This window comes from Stigmatopora argus, chromosome 22, assembly GCF_051989625.1.
Source record: "Stigmatopora argus isolate UIUO_Sarg chromosome 22, RoL_Sarg_1.0, whole genome shotgun sequence".
Taxonomy (NCBI): Eukaryota; Metazoa; Chordata; class Actinopteri; order Syngnathiformes; family Syngnathidae; genus Stigmatopora; species Stigmatopora argus.
Window position 1 is genome coordinate 11859404 of NC_135408.1, and position 18120 is coordinate 11877523.

Sequence of the window (18120 nt, forward strand, 5' to 3'; positions counted from 1 at the left end):
GAGAAATGTTGCGCATCTGATTGGTCGACGTAGAGGAAGCAGGCAACCACAGGTGAAATCAATAGATAAACCGAGATTAAAAAGCTTCCACGAATGCCTTTTTTTTTAGAAAGAATGCCATGTTGCAATAGAGCAGGGGTCGGGAACCTTTTTGACAGACAGAGCCATAAACAATTCATATTTTCTAATGTTATTTCTTGAGAGCCATTTTCAGAATTGAAAGGTAAAAATACATGAAAATATGTGATGTTTTTTGTCATTTCACAACTTTTAAAGTCCAAAGAGTCTCTGAATACTTTTGACAACATTGTTATGCTGTTGCTAATAAATCAGTATCAATGATATTATCAAACAAAATTATGATTAAAGTTGTGGTAGAGGTAGTATCAACATGAGGTGACATTCCTATTAGTGCGTTCAGGACTCAGCTATCTCACCAGTGATTTCCATATTTTATATCACAGGTTAGTGGAGAGCCATAGGCACCCATGGAAAGAGCCACATATGGCTCCCAAGCCACAGGTTCCCTACCCCTGCAATAGAGTGTATATGCAGATGTCTCTCCCTATGTGGAACACATTCCTTCTCCAGAATATTTGTGAATGGCAGTGTTTAATTGTATCTTCTACAACCTGAGAAAGAATGTCTGGAATTTATTGGTTTCCCCTCCGGTTCGCCTCATAAATGGAGTAGTGGCGCTTGTTTGAAGCCACGGTCTACCAGGTTAGAGAAAAGGAGCGGCTACTAGACGTTAAAACGTCGCTCTTCTTTAACCATTGTATGTCTAGCTAGAAAATCTGCCTGCTAATCCAATTTGGATTCCATTGAACCCCACAAAATAGCTGTATATCCTTAAGAAGACATTGTTATTTAAAAGAAAGTGGCTAGATTTATTGGCTGTGTAATTTGAGCTCCTCCAGGGTGGCCTTGGTACTTGATTTAAAGGAATATAATCCCAAACTCCCCCAGGTTGGGATTTATTAGTCCCACAACATTCTTGGTGTCGCACGGATTTGTTCGGCCTGAAGTGCCCAGATTCGCGCAATTTCTGACCTCTCGGCTGTAACGGCTCTAAAAGACTATTTTGGATTATGGCACGCATTCGTGCCGGACAGCATGTCTGAAGGGGTTTTCCCTTGTGAGATTCTTCATCCCGATCTGACATCTTGCGTGACCTCAAAGCAATAACTTCCCTTTGGCCTGGAGGCGCTCGTACTGTTTAAATAGCGTCTTTTCCTCCAAGTTTGTCTGCGGCGAGCCAACTAAGACCACCAACACGGTAGAAAATTGCATTAACTTTAGTCCCGTATTACTAACATGATCTCAGTGCTCTGGCATTGTTGTTTTTGAGGTCCTCCTTCCACTTTTATCAGCTCATTTCATTCCCAATCGCAACTTCAATATTTGCTAAGCGTAGACAAATACGTTGTGACCATATATCAACATGCTTTTTTTTGTCCCCCAAGGGTCTCCCCTCTTCTTTTCCCAGTATCTGAACTCCTCTTTTTGTTAGCCTCGTTCTGGCCTTCTTCCAATACTTCAAGCCAACGGCGTCGCCTCGGGCTTGACAGTCGGAAAAAAATGTGTTTGCAGGGGCACAGGTGCTCAGAATGACCTCGCTTGTATGTGGATTTGCTCAATTTTGCATCCGCGAGCATGTTTCCGCATATTTATTTTGCCGTCGGCGGCTGGCACTTTAGAGATAAGGCCGGATCTGAGCTTCCACTCGCGGACGGCCGATAGCCGGAGAGCTTAGGGAGCGTCCAAAAGCTGCACAATTAAGAACAAGCGCAATGCCACGTATGCCGCGCACGGGGACCGAAGACCACCTTGTTTATTCCTTTGTCGGAGCTGTGCAGGCTAGCAAACGTAATCGCTGATATCGTGTCAGGAGGGAACCTGATTTCCACCTCTTTTGTTGCCTAAGGCAAGGCTACTTCATTTTTTATGATTATGCTTAAGCAAGAGTAAATAGTTGTTTGACATTCATGAGTGAATTGTGACGAGCCAAACAGAGCAAATAAAAGAAAATAACGAAAACATCCAGGTTAATAGAGCAGCTCATTTGCATGTGCCTCACAACAAAATTGATTCTCTTCCTTGCTCAGCGCTTATCGAGACTGGGTTCTACATCTTCTGCACTTTTAATGGCTTCTCTGGGGCTTCCATCATCTCTGCCAGAACATGTGTAGGCCTAATTGGGGAATAGAATTGGCCTGTTGCTATAAACGGATTGATTTATCGTCTCCTGCCGATGTTCCATTTTTTTTTTATGTGAGGCTAATTACATTATAAATGACTGCAACCTTAGTGATGTAAATACACGCAGAACAGCAAAGACAGCAAAAAAAGCTCTTCCCATTTTAACAAATCGCCGGTCTCTCCTCCAGGTTCTCGTCTTCGGCAGGAAGACTCCCCTCCCCGCATCCTGGAGCACCCCTCCGACCTGATCGTGTCCAAGGGGGAACCGGCCACTCTCAACTGCAAGGCGGAGGGTCGTCCGCCACCGACGGTGGAATGGTACAAGGACGGCGAGCGCGTGGAGACGGACCGGGAGAATCTTCGCTCGCATCGCATGCTCTTGCCCAGCGGCTCGCTCTTCTTCCTGCGCATCGTCCACGGACGGCGAAGCAAACCGGACGACGGCAGCTACGTGTGCGTGGCCCGGAACTATCTGGGCCAGGCCGTCAGTCACAACGCATCGCTGGAAGTTGCCAGTAAGTTCCATTTTTGAAAATCTATTTTTTATCACATTCCATTCTATGCACGAAATGAGTTGAGACAAAGCTTGTAATTGTCAGTGGGTAGTTCACAGCCCCATATTAATCTTGTACAACAGGGTTATTTTTTTTGGCAGTTCTGTTGGAAATTCTGAGTGAGGGCCCTTTTCCTTTTTTCCCGATTTCAGCACAACCTCAAACAAACCACTTCTGGATGAAAATTGTTTGAGTTTGAGTTTGATTTAATAAGGGACAGCACACATTAAGGAACATAATTATATTCATGTCAATGAACATATACATGTAAATATGTAAGATTGTAGCCAAGGGCTAATTTCCATCTTTAGTCCCTTGTGTAGGTTGAGGATAAACGATGACACGTACTAAACACACATACACACGTAGCACAGTTTTCGACAACACCATTTTGTTCGTCTAATAGCCAGGCTTTAAGATGATTGGCCAAGAGATGGGAGTTTACGTTTGTTAATTGGAATTGAGTTCCAGGTATGGCTAATTTAGCACTCTTTCTGATGGGAACTACACAGTCACCTCTAAACACGCTTATTTATTTATATATTTATTCATGTATTCATTTATTAACTTATTACCTATCTATTTGTCTCAAATGCCTTTCCCATTTCTGCATCCTCACCCTGTTGCTACTGTGACGACAAAATTTCCCGAATACGGGATGAATAAAGTTATCCAATCCAATCCAATTCAAATCTCGCGCAAACTACTTTCCTAAAAGAGTGGACGCCATTAGCCGCAAAGGGAGGATGACTCACGTTAAAATGGGATGATCCTGATTGACGCAAAATGTTGAGATTTACTTGAAGACCTAATTCCAACACAATCTTAGTCATCATAATACTCGCTAACCGTTTGGATAGTCAAGTCGTCGCGCACAAAGACTTGGGGGGTGATGGCGCCACACACCTGTCATTGGCGGAGCAGCTGCGCGTCTGCAGGTGTCCACGGTCCGTGTGTGTGTTCCGAACAGGTGACGGTGTCCATTTGCGGAGTCAAGTGTGTCTCGTCGCTTCGTCCGAGGCTTTTCCTCGCTCGGTTTCTCGGTGTGAGGGAGTCTGTGTTGGTAGAAAGAAGGGCAAAAGATCTGACCGCAGTGAGAGTGAAGGAAGGTTAAAGCAAATTGGAATGAATCTCAAGAAGGTTGGGCTCTTCAGAAACACATACGGCAAAGAACGCAATTAATGAAACACGATTCGGTGGCGGTTTCAACGCTCGCTTGAAAGCATCTCATTCCTCCTGATCTTCTCAGCCGTGTCAGCTCACGCCAGTCTAATCACGCTTTGTCTCCGGGGCAAGTATTTTCACCGAGGTTTGAGAATAGTAATACCGAGCTGGAAGCCCTTTTCTCCTTTTGAATGATAATGAAAGAGGAGGGTCAAACGGTACCGCGATAATGCTCCATCAGCACTCCAAAGCCGAGAAGCAAAGCCCCCCGAGGGTGAGAGTTCATTACTTATGGAGTTGACTAAATTTACTGGCAGCCGCTAAGGTTGCGCCAGAACACTAGAAGGACTTGTTGAAGCTGCTCGGATGAGTTACGGCCCCTCCTAAAGGTCGAGCCGGATTCAAGGGTCGCCGTGGAACGGCGCGAGTACAACACAAAAGGCCTTTCGCAGATTCTGCTGAGTTAAGGACTTTTAAGAGGAGATGTTGAATCGGTGCCGGATGAAAGGAAAGACTGACATCACCGCTTCCTTTTGTGATGAGATTACTTCTCCGCTCGTCCGGCAGTTGAATTTTAAACGATTTTTTGAAGCCCTCGTTTCATCCCCGGTAGCGCCAAACGTTGCCATTCGGGTCTTTGGTGGAATCTCGTACGATAAAGCGTGTGTAAAACTTCCATTTAAGTGAGGGTTTGAACCAGGAACCCGTAAGCTCATAGCTCACTGCATGATCCTTTTTAAAACGTCGTCTGGTGACAAGTGGCAGTGACGGCTGACAAGAGAGAGCGACGAGTCTGACAGATGTAAAACAACAAGACGAGAAAGAGGTGACGGAGGTAGACGAGCCAGGGAGAAATGTTGTTTTTCGCTTCAAGGCGCCGAAAGCGAGACTCGTTTGCGGGAAATTGAGGTGACGCCATCGAGCTAGTGACGTGACGCCGCCAAAAGCCTAACCGGAGGCTGGAAATGCTCTGCGAGAAGAAAACTGAAGGAACCCCATTGGAAAGCGGAATTGAAAGAGGAAAGGGGGGTCGGGAAGACATATAACTCAGCTCCTAGCCTATAAATGTCACAGGAGACACTCAGCACATTTTTTTCTGCCTGTGGGGACCCTGAGGACCCCGGGAAATGAACATATGTCCTATTGACCTCAGCCACTTGATTCAATCAGAGAGAGCTTTATTGAGGTGAAACCAAAGTCACAGGCTGTGGACTCCAAAGGTTATTGGATAGCAGACCTGTTTTTAGGTTCGCTAAGAGAGAGGGATACATTGGATTCTTAAACTAATTGGACGTTGCCATTTGCTTGAAGAAAACGTGGCTCGTGGCAGGGAGAAGGTCAAGGCACAACTCCATTGGACGGTAATGAGTTACCAGGAAACGGCTACCGTCTCATGAGTAGTTTCTCTCTCCGTCATTGTTAGGGTTTCGGTTGGTTTGTTTGTTTTCCGCCTCTTATGTCCCTCCAGGCTTCCCTTCCTCTCGTAACCTGCTGCGTGTACTTGGTAATCAGCCCCTGTGTGTCTATTTAAACCCTGTTTGTTAGTCTTGGTGGGATCGTCTACCTTGTTTGATTCATGTCAAGTTCCTCGTTACCCCATGTCTTTCCACGTCAGGTTTGGTTTTGTGAATTTGATTCCGAGTCCCTGTTATTTTCTGAAGATTCCTGCCCTTAAGTCATTAGTTTTGTGTAGAGAACTCTATCCAAGTCCTTGACTGCGTCCCTGCATTTGGGTCCAACTACGACGCCACGCTTACGTAACAGTCTTGCTGCTTTTATTACGGTTTTCAACCAGGCTTTGGAATTTTTTTTCTACTAAAGCTGACTAAGATGGTTATTTTAAAAGGCCATTCCGGGTTTAGAGACCCTGTTGACCTAAAACAACTCTTGATTTTATTTTGCTTGAAGTTGTGAAGACGAGTGTTGACGTTAGATGTATACGAAGCCCGTTTAAGTCGGGAGGCTGCCGACCCATCGGTTGCAGCGGCACATTCCGGCCAGAGGGAAATGAGTCCCCGAAGAGGTGCTTATAAATCAACCAGCAACATGAGGCAGGTGCTCCCAGTTAGCTCATGTGTTACACCACCTGTGCAGAACCTGAGAGGGTCACGCTCACAATATCTAGGGCAGGAAAAAAAACATTTCTTTTGTTTTAATCAACCACCTCTGTAATTCGACCCCATGATGACGTGCCGGCCTTTCGAAATGCCAATCTTCTACCCGAAAAAAAAGCTAACTCACCGTTACGTTGAAGAACATTGGCGTTTATTCATGCCGTGGCGATTTTACGCACAATTTCTACCGAAAATAGCCTTTCAGTCTTCCGACCAAAACACGGTGATAATTAGGCCGACGCATTAAGATGACAGACGTGTTCAGTGAAGTGAGAAGGCTCTGTGAAGTGGATCGCGCCATCCGCACGGCTCAGTCAGACTGAGTTTGACAGCGTGCGGCGGGACCCCCGGCCCGCCTCCCTCTTTGATTGGAATCTTTCCTCGGCAGCCAGAGAGGCGGATTCTCGGAGGTCGCGATCCCTTCTCTCGCCGGCCCCTCCATTAACTAATGACTTCCCACTTCAAAAAGCCGTCACCGTCTCTGACAACATCCCGCCTGGCGACTCCACGACTGCATGCAATCAAAGCGCTAATTCTCCGGCTGAGCGTTATTGCCGAGGGAAAGTTTTTTCTATCCGTATGGAAGACGAGCGATATGGCGTGATTGACAAACGCGCATCCTTGATCCAAATCCACCAAAGCGGCCTTTCCAATGGCTGTGATGGACTTTGGAGTGCTTGCGAGCTTCTGGTTCTTCATCCTTTTTTTACGACCTGATCGCTCTTTTGAAATTGTCCCCCGATGCAGCCGTGTGCGGTCGATTGGTCGCCGGTCTTTTGGTCGCCGTCTTTTGGTCGCCGTCTTTTGGTTGCCGGTCTTTTGGTTGCCGGTCTTTAGGTCGCCGGTCTTTTGGTCGCCCGGACCGCGACAACGGGCGACCAAAAGACCGGCGACCAAAAGACCGGCGACCAAACAAGGTAAAACAACACGGTCTACGCATCAATAAAAGCCAACAATGTCCATGAGCAGTTTCACTGAGCCGACGTGTATAAGAGTTTGTATGAACATGCGTTGTCCCTTTAAGAAGCGACGTCCGTCAGGGTCTTAACAAGTTCTCCAACAAAAAACAATAAAAGTCCGGGACATTTGGAGCTTTTCTTTAGCCTAATAATTAATAGGGCATTAAGTATGACTAAATAGTCATTTGCAGTTTGTATTTAGGGAATTTGAGCAACGATTTAAATGGGAATTATCAATAACCTTCCGGGCGACCAAAAGACCGGCGACCAAACGACCGTGTGCCGATGCAGCTGCGTTGTGTTTATTGTGCAGAGACCGTCAGCCAAAGAAGTTTTAACTCGCTCGAGCTGCGATAAGTGTTTTGGCGAGCCAGATTTTGTGTCAGGAAGAGTTTGTTTAGACTGAATCTTAGTGTGTGGAAAGAGAGAATAGACAAGGAAGTCACGGCTGATGCATGTGTGGACAAATAGTAGAGCATTGTCTACAGCTTCCATCGCTATATTTCGCTTTTTTCACCTGAGTACATCACCAAAAAGCTTTCTTATTGGCTTCCGTTTTATTGTCCTTTTATCCAATTCACCTACTCTTAAAAATCTGTTTGCTCAGGATTTTTGCTGCGCATTTGCATCGCTACATGTAATGAATCATGGGAAATCGGTGGAATTGAATGAGATGGCGTTTTACCTTTTCTGGGTAAACTAGATGTCAATAAAACCGTATTACTGCCACCATAGGAAAACAAATGTGTGTTGAGGTGAGGTTTATGGGATAAGATGGGAGGTGTTGCCAAAGTTAATGGTCGTCTCACATGCTCATCAGTTTAGTACGTGTATTTGCCGTCTTTTTCCCCCCCTGAAGAACAAGTTGCTGACAAAGAAAGACAAGAGTTACACAGTCGCGGATAAAAACGGGTTGCTGCTTTCCAGCCCGCAAATGTCTGCAGAGGATAGATTTTTGGAGAGCGATTTAGCGTAGTTGTGTGTGCAACGTTATCCATGCCGAATCCCACTGCTCCTCGTGCCAAACCGTCTTCGGTATCATTTGTCACGGTTCACGTATTTAGTGTAATTGTTTGGAGAAATGCAGTTTGGCGAATGCCAAATCTTTATTTTCCATCTCTACACTCTATTTTACAGTCAGTGCTGGTCAGAGTCACACTTGATCGGGCTCCAGTAGAACTCCATTTGTGCTTAGTCAGATTACTCTAGTCATATTGCCTCTCTTCTTTTATTTATTAATTTTTTAAATATATATATATATATATATATAAAGTGTGCCAAACTACATTTCCAAGAGGCCCGCAAAAATGACTTCCAGAAATTTCCTGGGAAAACAACATCCCATACCTGTCAACTTATACGTTTTTCCCGTAATTTATGCGTATTTTTGATCATTTCAAAATCCTGCACACCGTATAACAACTTTTGTACGGGATTTTTTTTAAGTTCGTTTTTTTTGTAAAACCCATCTGGTTTTCCTATTTCGGTTCTAATCCGGAAGCAGGCGAAAACGTCATCGTCGACTGCTAATGTCGTCATGCTTTGATATCCGCTTCCTTTTCACTATATAAATATAGCATGTCAGCAAGCAATGTACCCAAACAGTCAAGCTGTCAGCATCATACAGCGACAGCTACAGAATCTTGAATTTAGTGCCTACTGATTGGGCACCCCGCCCACTTTTGACAAAATTTTAGAGTTTTAAGTGCACCCTATTAGAACGTTTTTTTTTAATCGCTTAATAAGGGCAATTGTAATCATTAATAAGTGAAGCAATTGACCGAGTTTGCCAGGTATGACATTCTGTATTCCACCTTTCACCACATTAAATCCACAATCACTGTAAAGAACCTACTACCGGAGCTGTTTAATAATTAATTTTAAAAAAACAAATCAAATATTAAACTCTAAATTACCATTAGATGGCCGAAACATTGAAGGCAAATGCCACTGTGCTTATTGAAGGCTCAACAGTCTATAAATGAAAAAGGTATCGCTTGTCGTATATGCTGTCAAGTTCCTTCTGCTTAACATCGCCGCTGCCTTTAATTGGCCGTGTGCAGTATACGTATAGATTTATAAGATGAAGCAACATGGAGAACAAAGAGCGAGGAAGAGGGGCGCTTCCTGGGTGAAATAGTGAATAATGAGGGGAGGATTTCCGAAGCGGTAGAGCACAGCACGGCTACGATTACGCTTGAAACCTACTTGCTGCTTATTTGCTATCCTCCTGTTTGCAGAGCATGGCTTCATCTTTCCCTCACGGGAATAACTGGCCATGTTTCAGGCAGGTTTGGAGCCATGCAGCATCTGTTGTGCCGAAAGCTTTCGGTGACCAAGTCATGTCTCGCCACGGGCGTTCCCTGAAACAGAATTGAGAAAAAGGCATTCAGGAACATTTCGTTTTACTTTAGATACACTTTATATTGTGTGTATTCTTGGCAAGTCTTATGTTTGTTTGTGTGTTGCCTTTTAAGCGCTATCTCTCTTGCACACCCTGTCGTGTTGACATGGTGGGGGAAGAAAAAAAATACCTGCTCGTTATTTTTTTTCCTATTAATTTTAATGCGAGATTCAATCACAAGTCACCTAAGACTCGTCTTCTGTGTTTGTGACGCTTGCTTTGCACATCCACAGTCTTCTTGTCATTATCAGGGGAAAATAAGATCATGAGAATATACAAATGTGTGTTTCAATCAGGGATTTTTCGCTAAAGACACGATGTTTGGGAATAGCGGCTGACTTTTCTATGTAAAAACACAACTTGCTATAGTACTGAAAAACACCCATTACTTGCACAAGAAATACTGCTTTTTTGGTTTGGTTCTGGTTTAGTTAAAACAATTGGGTGTGTCTGGAATTGTGGGGGGGGCTGTCATTATTTGTCAACAGTTGTTTGTTAAGAGTCGAAATAAATCCTCCACAGTGCAGTGAAAGCTCCCATGAAAAACAAGATTCATTATGCCAGTTGTTTGTGGCCACATTTCAAATGTCTACCTTGATATCTTCCAGGATGAAGTATCCGTAAAAGGTCTTGCTCCAAAATGTCAGCAGACATGTAGAAAAAGCAGCCCCCCCGCCCCATGCAACTCAGTCTTCTGTCACTCTCTACTTTAATTGCAAGGCACTTTTCTAGATCAGTATTTTAATTGACAGTTCAGTCGCAAGTTCCCCTTTATTGACAGTTGAAGACTTTTATTTTGCTGTAGTATACCCTGCACTTCATGTCATACTCTAGAACAGGGGTAGGGAACCAATGGCTCGGGAGCCACATGTGGCTCTTTCGATGGGTGCATCTGGCTTTTTGCTAACCTGTGAGCTAAAATATGGAAATCGCTGGTGACAGCACTGAGATATTACATCTAGAACTGCTTTAATCTTCATTTTTTTTGCTTTAATCTTCATTTTTTTGCAGTAGACTCTTCTGGAATGCATCCTCTCATTGATTAGCAACAGTATAAGAATCTTTTAAAAAATATTCATTTTTTTCACTTTAAAAGTGGTGTAATTACTAAAAAAAATTGAAAAGGCATTCGTTTACATGTATGTATTTTGACTTTTAAATTCGTAGTATGGCTCTCAAGGAATAACATTAGAAAATATGAATTGTTTATGGCTCTCTTCGTCAAAAAGGTTCCCGACCCCTGCTCTAGAACTTTATTGACAACATGCAGCGACAATAGCAAGAATTTCCACGCCATCTTTATTTCTTACTCATTATTTATGGGCAGCAGCCACCGAAATAATCCCAAATTTAGAATATAGATTTAACGGACTAGATGGTAGCAAATGAATGGGTTTATCGTGACACCTTCTCATCGTCGCTTACCAAGATGAAGAAACGGCTTTACTGAAGCTTAAAATGATTCACACTCCCATGAACACACAGCGGGAATGCGGTGCGCCATGTTTATAGTATGTACGGCCTGCCATATTTCATCGCCATCCCCATCACTCCCATTCGGCATATGCGCAAAAGTCCACACTTGTCGACACCAGAAACGCGTAGGGTTTGTCATCACGCTTCAATGGACGCCATTAAGTGTGGCCTACCTACACTATGGACTCCTGTCGAGCGTAATAAGGTGTTTTTTTCCAACATTGCAAACTCACCTGTAAATTTCAGTGTATGCTTGCTGCAAAACATTTATAAACCCTTATAGTATAATAGGCCAAAGTAGTCGTGCATCACCCAACCCAATTAATTTCGACACATTCTGCAACTTGAAGCTAATAAGCGAAATAAAGAGGAAGTCAAGCATGGATTTAAAACAACAAGCTTTGCCCAAATTCCCATTGGGTGGCAGATGGAATAAAAATTGGAAGCCACACTGTAATTGGCTGGTAATTATCAGGGTCCTCAACTATCACATTCTTCTTCATATATTCTATATTCTCACTCATAATTAAGATAACACTTCTACAAGACGATAGGAAGCCCTCCAAACAACACAGAAAGAAGTAAATTATATACGCAAAGTATATTTCTTGAGTCAATCCGTCTGCCAACTTGTCAGTATGTTAATCACCCCTGATGATTTTAAAAGTCATTTATGCGCCATTTTTCCCTCCTCCCGTCAAGACAGCTGTCTAAACATGCGCACGCGGCACAAGAAGCGAACCTCGACGTCTCCCGCCTCGCACCGCTGCTAATAGCAATTAAATTAACGGCAAGGAATCGTCTGATTACGAAGCCATCCTCCTTTTTTCCACTGAGGCATGCGGCGTTTGCCTGTCACCAGGTAGGAATGTGACATATTATCTGTTTCCTTTTAATCCATCTGGGTGCCGCACTAATTAAATCCAGAAGCTCAGCCATTCGCCATTGGCTGCCCGGCGGTAAGTAACGTTGCCGTTTTGTCAGCTAATGTGACCAAATTGGCAAATCAGGCCGCGTGATGGAGGCTATCGAGATTTGTTTTCCGCAAATGATTGAAAATTATTCTGTTTGCTCGGTTTGTGTTCGGCGCATAACTAATACGTTTCCGAAAAGCTCGCTGGGTAAATAGAAAATGGCCCGATTAAGTTGGCCCGAATATAAGACGATCTTGATGAAGTTTGAAAAAAGACTTTTTGAACACTAAATTAAATTTTTATACAGAAAATAATTACAGTAAATCTGAAACAAATGATTGTCAAAATATTCCAGAGAAAAAGCATATGTAAAAAGTGCAATCACATTTGTAAATGATTTTTTTTTTAATGCAAATGAACCAATCTACTGTGGTAAAACAACAAAATTGCAATAACTGCTATCAAAGTGTTCATCATTCGCTTTAAAGATATCTAGAGCCATTTAGCTTTGTGAATGGGTATAATGTCAAGATCAACCACATGACTAGAAGCACCAAAAAATGATCAACTACAGTCAAATTGTGGAACTCGTGTGGTAGCTTGAAGGACAAAATCATATTAAGTTACATTTTAATGGGAAAATTAAAGCAATTTTAAAACAGGAGATGAAATTTAAATTTAAAACAACCAACACTTTTTTTCAGTCTTATTTTAATGCAAAAAACACCGTCTTATATTCGGGCCAACAGGGTATTTCAATTTGGAATAACAAAGCAGATTTCAGGGTCAGGGTTATGGTCATTTGGAATTTTTGCGGTTGACTTGTAGTCTTCATTGTTCTCAAATCGTTTTGGCTTTTTGTTGAGTTCTTTTTTGTAAACGAGTTATTGCATTAGTTTCAGTCAGTGCAAAATGCTGTGCGGAATGAAATTCAAATTCAAACATAAGATAAGGTCGTCAAATTTGTTACTATTCCGTTCTGTCAGTGTGTGCGTGAACTTGCTTTGACCTCTGCCCAAGTTGGGGTCAATATCAGCGACCTCCCCACACATTCGGTCAAACTCTCGCCGTCTGCCGCCTCGTCTCCACACGAGCGAAAGCCTCTCTCTCGGCAATTTCCACTCGCCTTATCGGAGTTCAAATGTGCTCCTGGACTAGGAATACATTATGGTTTTAGAAGTGAAGGTGATTTTATTCTTGCTATTCTTCCGCTTGGCATAAAGTGGAAAGTGTGCAAATGTCCGAGAGCGAGCTTCTTTGTACGAGTGGCTAATTTCACACTTGCTACGCAGGAAATAACAGCACGCCTAATTAGGCGCTGCTGTTTAGGAGAATAATCTGTAGGTAGCTTGGTTTTGTGTACTCGGAATGGAGATTTATAGGCCAGGCGTGACAGCATGTGTTCTGTGACGTAAACAACAAATAATTGGAAAGCAGCTCAATTTGTCTCTGTCAGTGCTCATCTGAGAAGGAGTATCGCATATCGCCACCACTTGCTTCGCTTCGATTCTTTATTGGGTCGTCCGTCACGCCAGGGCTCGCCGCTTATTTACCACTTTGGCTTTTATTGTTGTTCGTACTGACCTTTTAGCACTGCATGGATGGATTGTCTTTTTTTCGCAACTTTTTCGACAGCAATCGATTCTCTTGTGTTTACTTTTTTTCCTCTATTACAAGAGTGTCAAACTCTGGCAATAACATCAACTCGATTTCACGTGGGCCGGACCATTTTAGATATTATATTTAGATTTGTATTCATTTATTGGATTATAAGAACTGGATCAAAAGCCCTAAATATTCTGTTTTTTTATAGATATAAAACTGTTTATTTGAACTTTTTTTTCTTCATAAGGGAAAACATATAATGATCATTTGTTTTTCATTTCAAATGGAAACAATTTAAAAAATATATATATATATTAAAGTGGAAAACCGAAAATATTTTTATATATTTATTTTTAGATTTTACAAAATGCCTTTTGACCTAAAAACACCAACAAAAAATGGATAAAAAAATTCAATTATTGATTTAAAAAGGGGAAAATGAGGAAATATAATATACATGTATAATCTTCATTTGAATTTGATCCTAAAACAGAAAGTTGGCACTAATGATTTACTTACTCGGGCCGCAAAAAATGATGCGGCGGGCCAGATTTGGCCCCTGGACCGCCACTTTGACACCTGTGCTCTATTAAGTCAAAAAGTCCAGCAGCACCTGCCATGAATTTCAATGAACTTGTCATTAAATAGACATATTTGAACTGGGAATGCAGTGATTCAATCCATAAGGCAGCAGCAACCAAAAAAAATGAGATTTGAGTGAACGTGGACGGCAATAGAAGTGCAATTCCTTTCAAGTGACAAGAAGTGGCATCCATTTTGCAGATGCTTCCCTTGAAACTAAGGTAGCTCAATAAAAAGAGCAATACTTAGCTATTTAATGGACTGCACTTTTACGTTTACCCTAAATTGTTTAATCAATATCTCATCTTGCAGTCAAAGCCAACCGTTATAATCTTTGAAAGGGCCACCTTTTATATAGTGCTGCTCTCTCTCAAGTGCTATTTCAACAGATCTCCAGTTGATTAATAGACTCGCCCGTGATGGTCGTTCCTGGAAACATAGCACCACATACTAAATCATCTTCATTTTCAGTCTTTCAAGGACACTTGAAACCCAAACAATATAAACACTTGCTAAATGCCCGCTTTCTGTCAAAATGGAAAAATTTAAATGTCATCTATTTTATCTTTGACTTTGAATTGAGTATCCAATTCAGCCTTATTTTTCTGTAACATTCATATTACATTTTTTTTGCTTTCTTTTGAATTTGGTCTGAAATTGAAGAAAACAATATAAAACCACGGTGCAGTTGTGTTGTGGTATTCTGCTGACATGGATTTCATTAGGATTTTTTTTATGGGGGTAGGGCAAGAAAATGCACAACACGATCGTCAAAAAAACGCGGTGGGGGTACCCCTGCACTCCCTTTTTAAAAAGAAAGAAGAGCAAAGAAAATGTAGCAGCGCTGTAAGATTTTACATCTGGTTTAAAGGCGGAGAGATGAGCGGAACCCGGCGATGGCAAAGCTTTGAGAAATGATGGCGCCATCGCTCGGAGGAAACAAAGAAGAAGGGTTTGAAGTTCCAAGACTGAAGAATGGAAAGTGATGAGGGTGTACAGTGAGTACGCGGGAGGCGGGAGGCGGGAGGCGGGAGGCGGGAGGCGGGGCTTCCCTCAGACTTTCAAAGCTTGGACCAGAATTGCAACGCTGGAACTTTTTGGCTTTTTACGACTTGAAGGCCAACCCAAATTTGTTGAGGTTTTCTGCGCTTGACACAAAATGGTCGCACGCGCACCGGCCATCCATTGATCAGGCTGGATTTGAACTCCAAACACTTTGTACTAACGATAAGGCACCATCTACTCTTCATCCGTTTCTGTTGATGGGTTTTGCATGTTTGAGTTTGATTTATTTAATAAGGGACAGCACATATTAATGAACATATTTAAGGTGATTGGGCTAATTTAGCACTCTCTATGAATGGAACTACACAGTCACCTCGAGAGCCAGCCCTTGTTGATGTGTTGGAATTTAGTCTTGCAGTGGAGGAGGAGCTTTGTGTTGGAAGATTTTGTAAATTTAGGTGGCATCTGCATATTTAACAGTATTGTTCCAGTTCAGGCCTTTGTGTTTTTTTAATATCTGACAGTGGTGGTGCATTTTTTGGCTTTCTGTCCAATACGTTCAGTATTTTGTTGCCTTTTTGGAAAATCCTGCGCTCTTTTTCGAAACAAATCCATTAGCCAAACTGGAAGATCTTGTGATATCTTTTTCCACTTTACAGTGCAGTTCTTGGCGATCAATAAACTTTGGAGACGGAAGCTTTCTTTTGCCGTCTTTGCTGAATTTTGTGGACTTTTCAACCTATTTGATATGCGCGTCAACACCTCTCCGAAGTGGACCTTTTTTCAAAGCCGCTTGGCTTATTTGCATAGCGTTTAACAAGTGTCCACTCGCCACAAGTGCGTAAATGCGCCTCGGACCACGACATCAAACAGAATCAGCAATCAAAAGCAAGAGCGGCTACAACTCCTAGCTAACCTTTTTTTTTTCCAAGCGGCGGTGGGATATAATCACATTTTTTCCCCCTTTTTTGCATTTGCCCATCACTTTGAGCATCCTGCCTTTCCCTCCCCCACCCACACGTCGGCCTCGACGATGCTCGTCAGAAAGACAAATTACCCGGCGGGCTGCTCTCTTAGCTGGGCTTTCTGTACAATAATCAATTTGAGAACACGTGGAAAAAGAAGGCAAGAGAAACGTGAAATTATTCATCGGGGTCTCTCGCTCGCCGGGTCCGCCAGGCTGTGGGGGGATGGTCGGTCGGGGCTACCTTGCGAGCCTGGCTGGATAATTAGGGAGATGACGAAAAAAGCAGAAACTTGCGGAGCCTGCCAATGAGCAAAATAGTAAAAAAATTAAAAAACAAAAAAGATGGAGGTGAAGAGTAGAAGGTTATCACGGCGTGTTGTCGTATATTTGTTAGTCCTGATTTGGGGCTCGGCATTTCGGCCCTGCGCAGGAAGAAGACGTGTCGAGCACATGTTTCCGACTTATTTTATTATTATTTTATCTCTCTCTGCAGAAGGACTTCCTGTGTGTGGCTCCAGTTTTTTACCTAGGTCTACAACAGGGGTGTCGGACTCAGGTTGGTTGGCGGGCCGCGTTAACGTCAATTTGATTTCATGTGGGCCGGACCATTTTAGATATAATATTTAGATTTTTTTTTAATAAATGGATTAAAAGAACTGGATTAAAAGCCCTGAATATTCAGTTTTTTATAGATCTAAAACCATGTTTATTTGAGCTTTTTTAAAATATATTTTTAGATTTTACAAAATGATTTTTGAACTAAAAACACAGAAAAATTAATTACAAAATTACAATTATTGATTTAAAAAGGGGAAAATCAGGAAATTTAATATACATCTATACTCTTCATTTTAATTTGATTCTAAAACCGAAAGTCGGCACTCATGATTGACTTTCCCGGGCCTCACAAAATGATGCGGCGGGCCAGATTTGGCCCCCGGGCCGCCACTTTGACACATGGTCTACAATGTCTCGTGTGTCTTGTGTCTGTCTTGCTACTGCAACCAAGAAATTTCCCAAATACGGGATGAAATTAAGTTCTAACCTAACCCGTTTCTGGCTTCTCGACTGTGACTTTGGGTTTTTGAGGAGCCGAAGATCTCAAAGGAAACGCCAATCCCTCCCTGGAGCTCCTATCTGCCGTTCTCTATATTTCATCTCCTTTCTGATGTCAATAGAAGGATTCCAACGTTTGTAGAGGCTTGTAATTACTCGTACGCTATCTCAATATTGCCACCTTTGGCGGGTGACCCCGTCTCCCCGGAGAGATCATTAACGTTTCATCTTTCACCTCGCGTTCGTTTCTCCTCGAGTTCGTTCCTCTGTCCAAACCAAACAAGTCTTTCATCAAATTCCATTTCTATCCCTGCGTCCATTTATGTGCTGTTCAACGAAAAAGACTCAACTACAGCTAATAGTCTTTTTACCATGCAAGTGAATTTGTTTGTGTATAGTGATTTTCCTCCCTAGATTTATACAAATTGAATCATCTAAGCCCGGTCTTCCCTACAATATTACCTCGCCTGATCGTGAGGTCCGTCATACAATCGTGATAGCTCAACGTGAATGAATAACTCCGAAAGAAGTCATTTGTTTTTCTTGTTTGTAAGTAAATCACCGAATAAGGACGATAGTGACATCACGGAAAACCACGTTATTTCCGTGCAATCTGCTTTTATTTGTGGTAGAGTCTCTTTCTATTGTCTCTCCTGGGTCTTGAATCGTCCCTTAGATTGATGACAGTGGCGAAACAGCACGCCGCTTGAGGACACATTACCATGTAGATGTCCCTGGGAATGTGTCTTGTGCGCACCATTTGTTTGCAGCTTTTCCAGATGAAAACTTGCAATCACCTGAACCGAACCCCCAGATAAATTAATTTGACATTGTTTTTTTTTTCTTCAAGCAATTTAACTACCACGTGGCGGAAAACTATCTATATCACAGGTGTCGAAGTGGCGGCCCGGGGCCCAAATCTGGCCCGCCGCATCATATTGTGTGGCCCAGGAAAGTCAATCATGAGTGCCGACTTTCTGTTTTAGGATCAAATTAAAATGAAGACTATAGATGTATATTGTATTTCCTGATTTTCCCCCTTTTAAATCAATAATTGCAATTTTTCACCCATGTTTTTCTTTGTGTTTTTAGTTCAAAAATCATTTTGTAAAATATAA

General features: G+C 42.5%; 1 protein-coding gene across 1 annotated transcript in view; it reads left to right on the forward strand.

Moving 5' to 3' along the window:
- Window positions 1-18120, forward strand: part of LOC144068553 (roundabout homolog 1-like) — a 55239-nt gene that overhangs the window by 16423 nt on the left and 20696 nt on the right. Inside the window, exon 4 of the mRNA XM_077593163.1 lies at window positions 2391-2717. Within this exon, the coding sequence (XP_077449289.1) occupies window positions 2391-2717 (327 nt within the window). The remainder of the gene's footprint in view (window positions 1-2390; window positions 2718-18120) is intronic.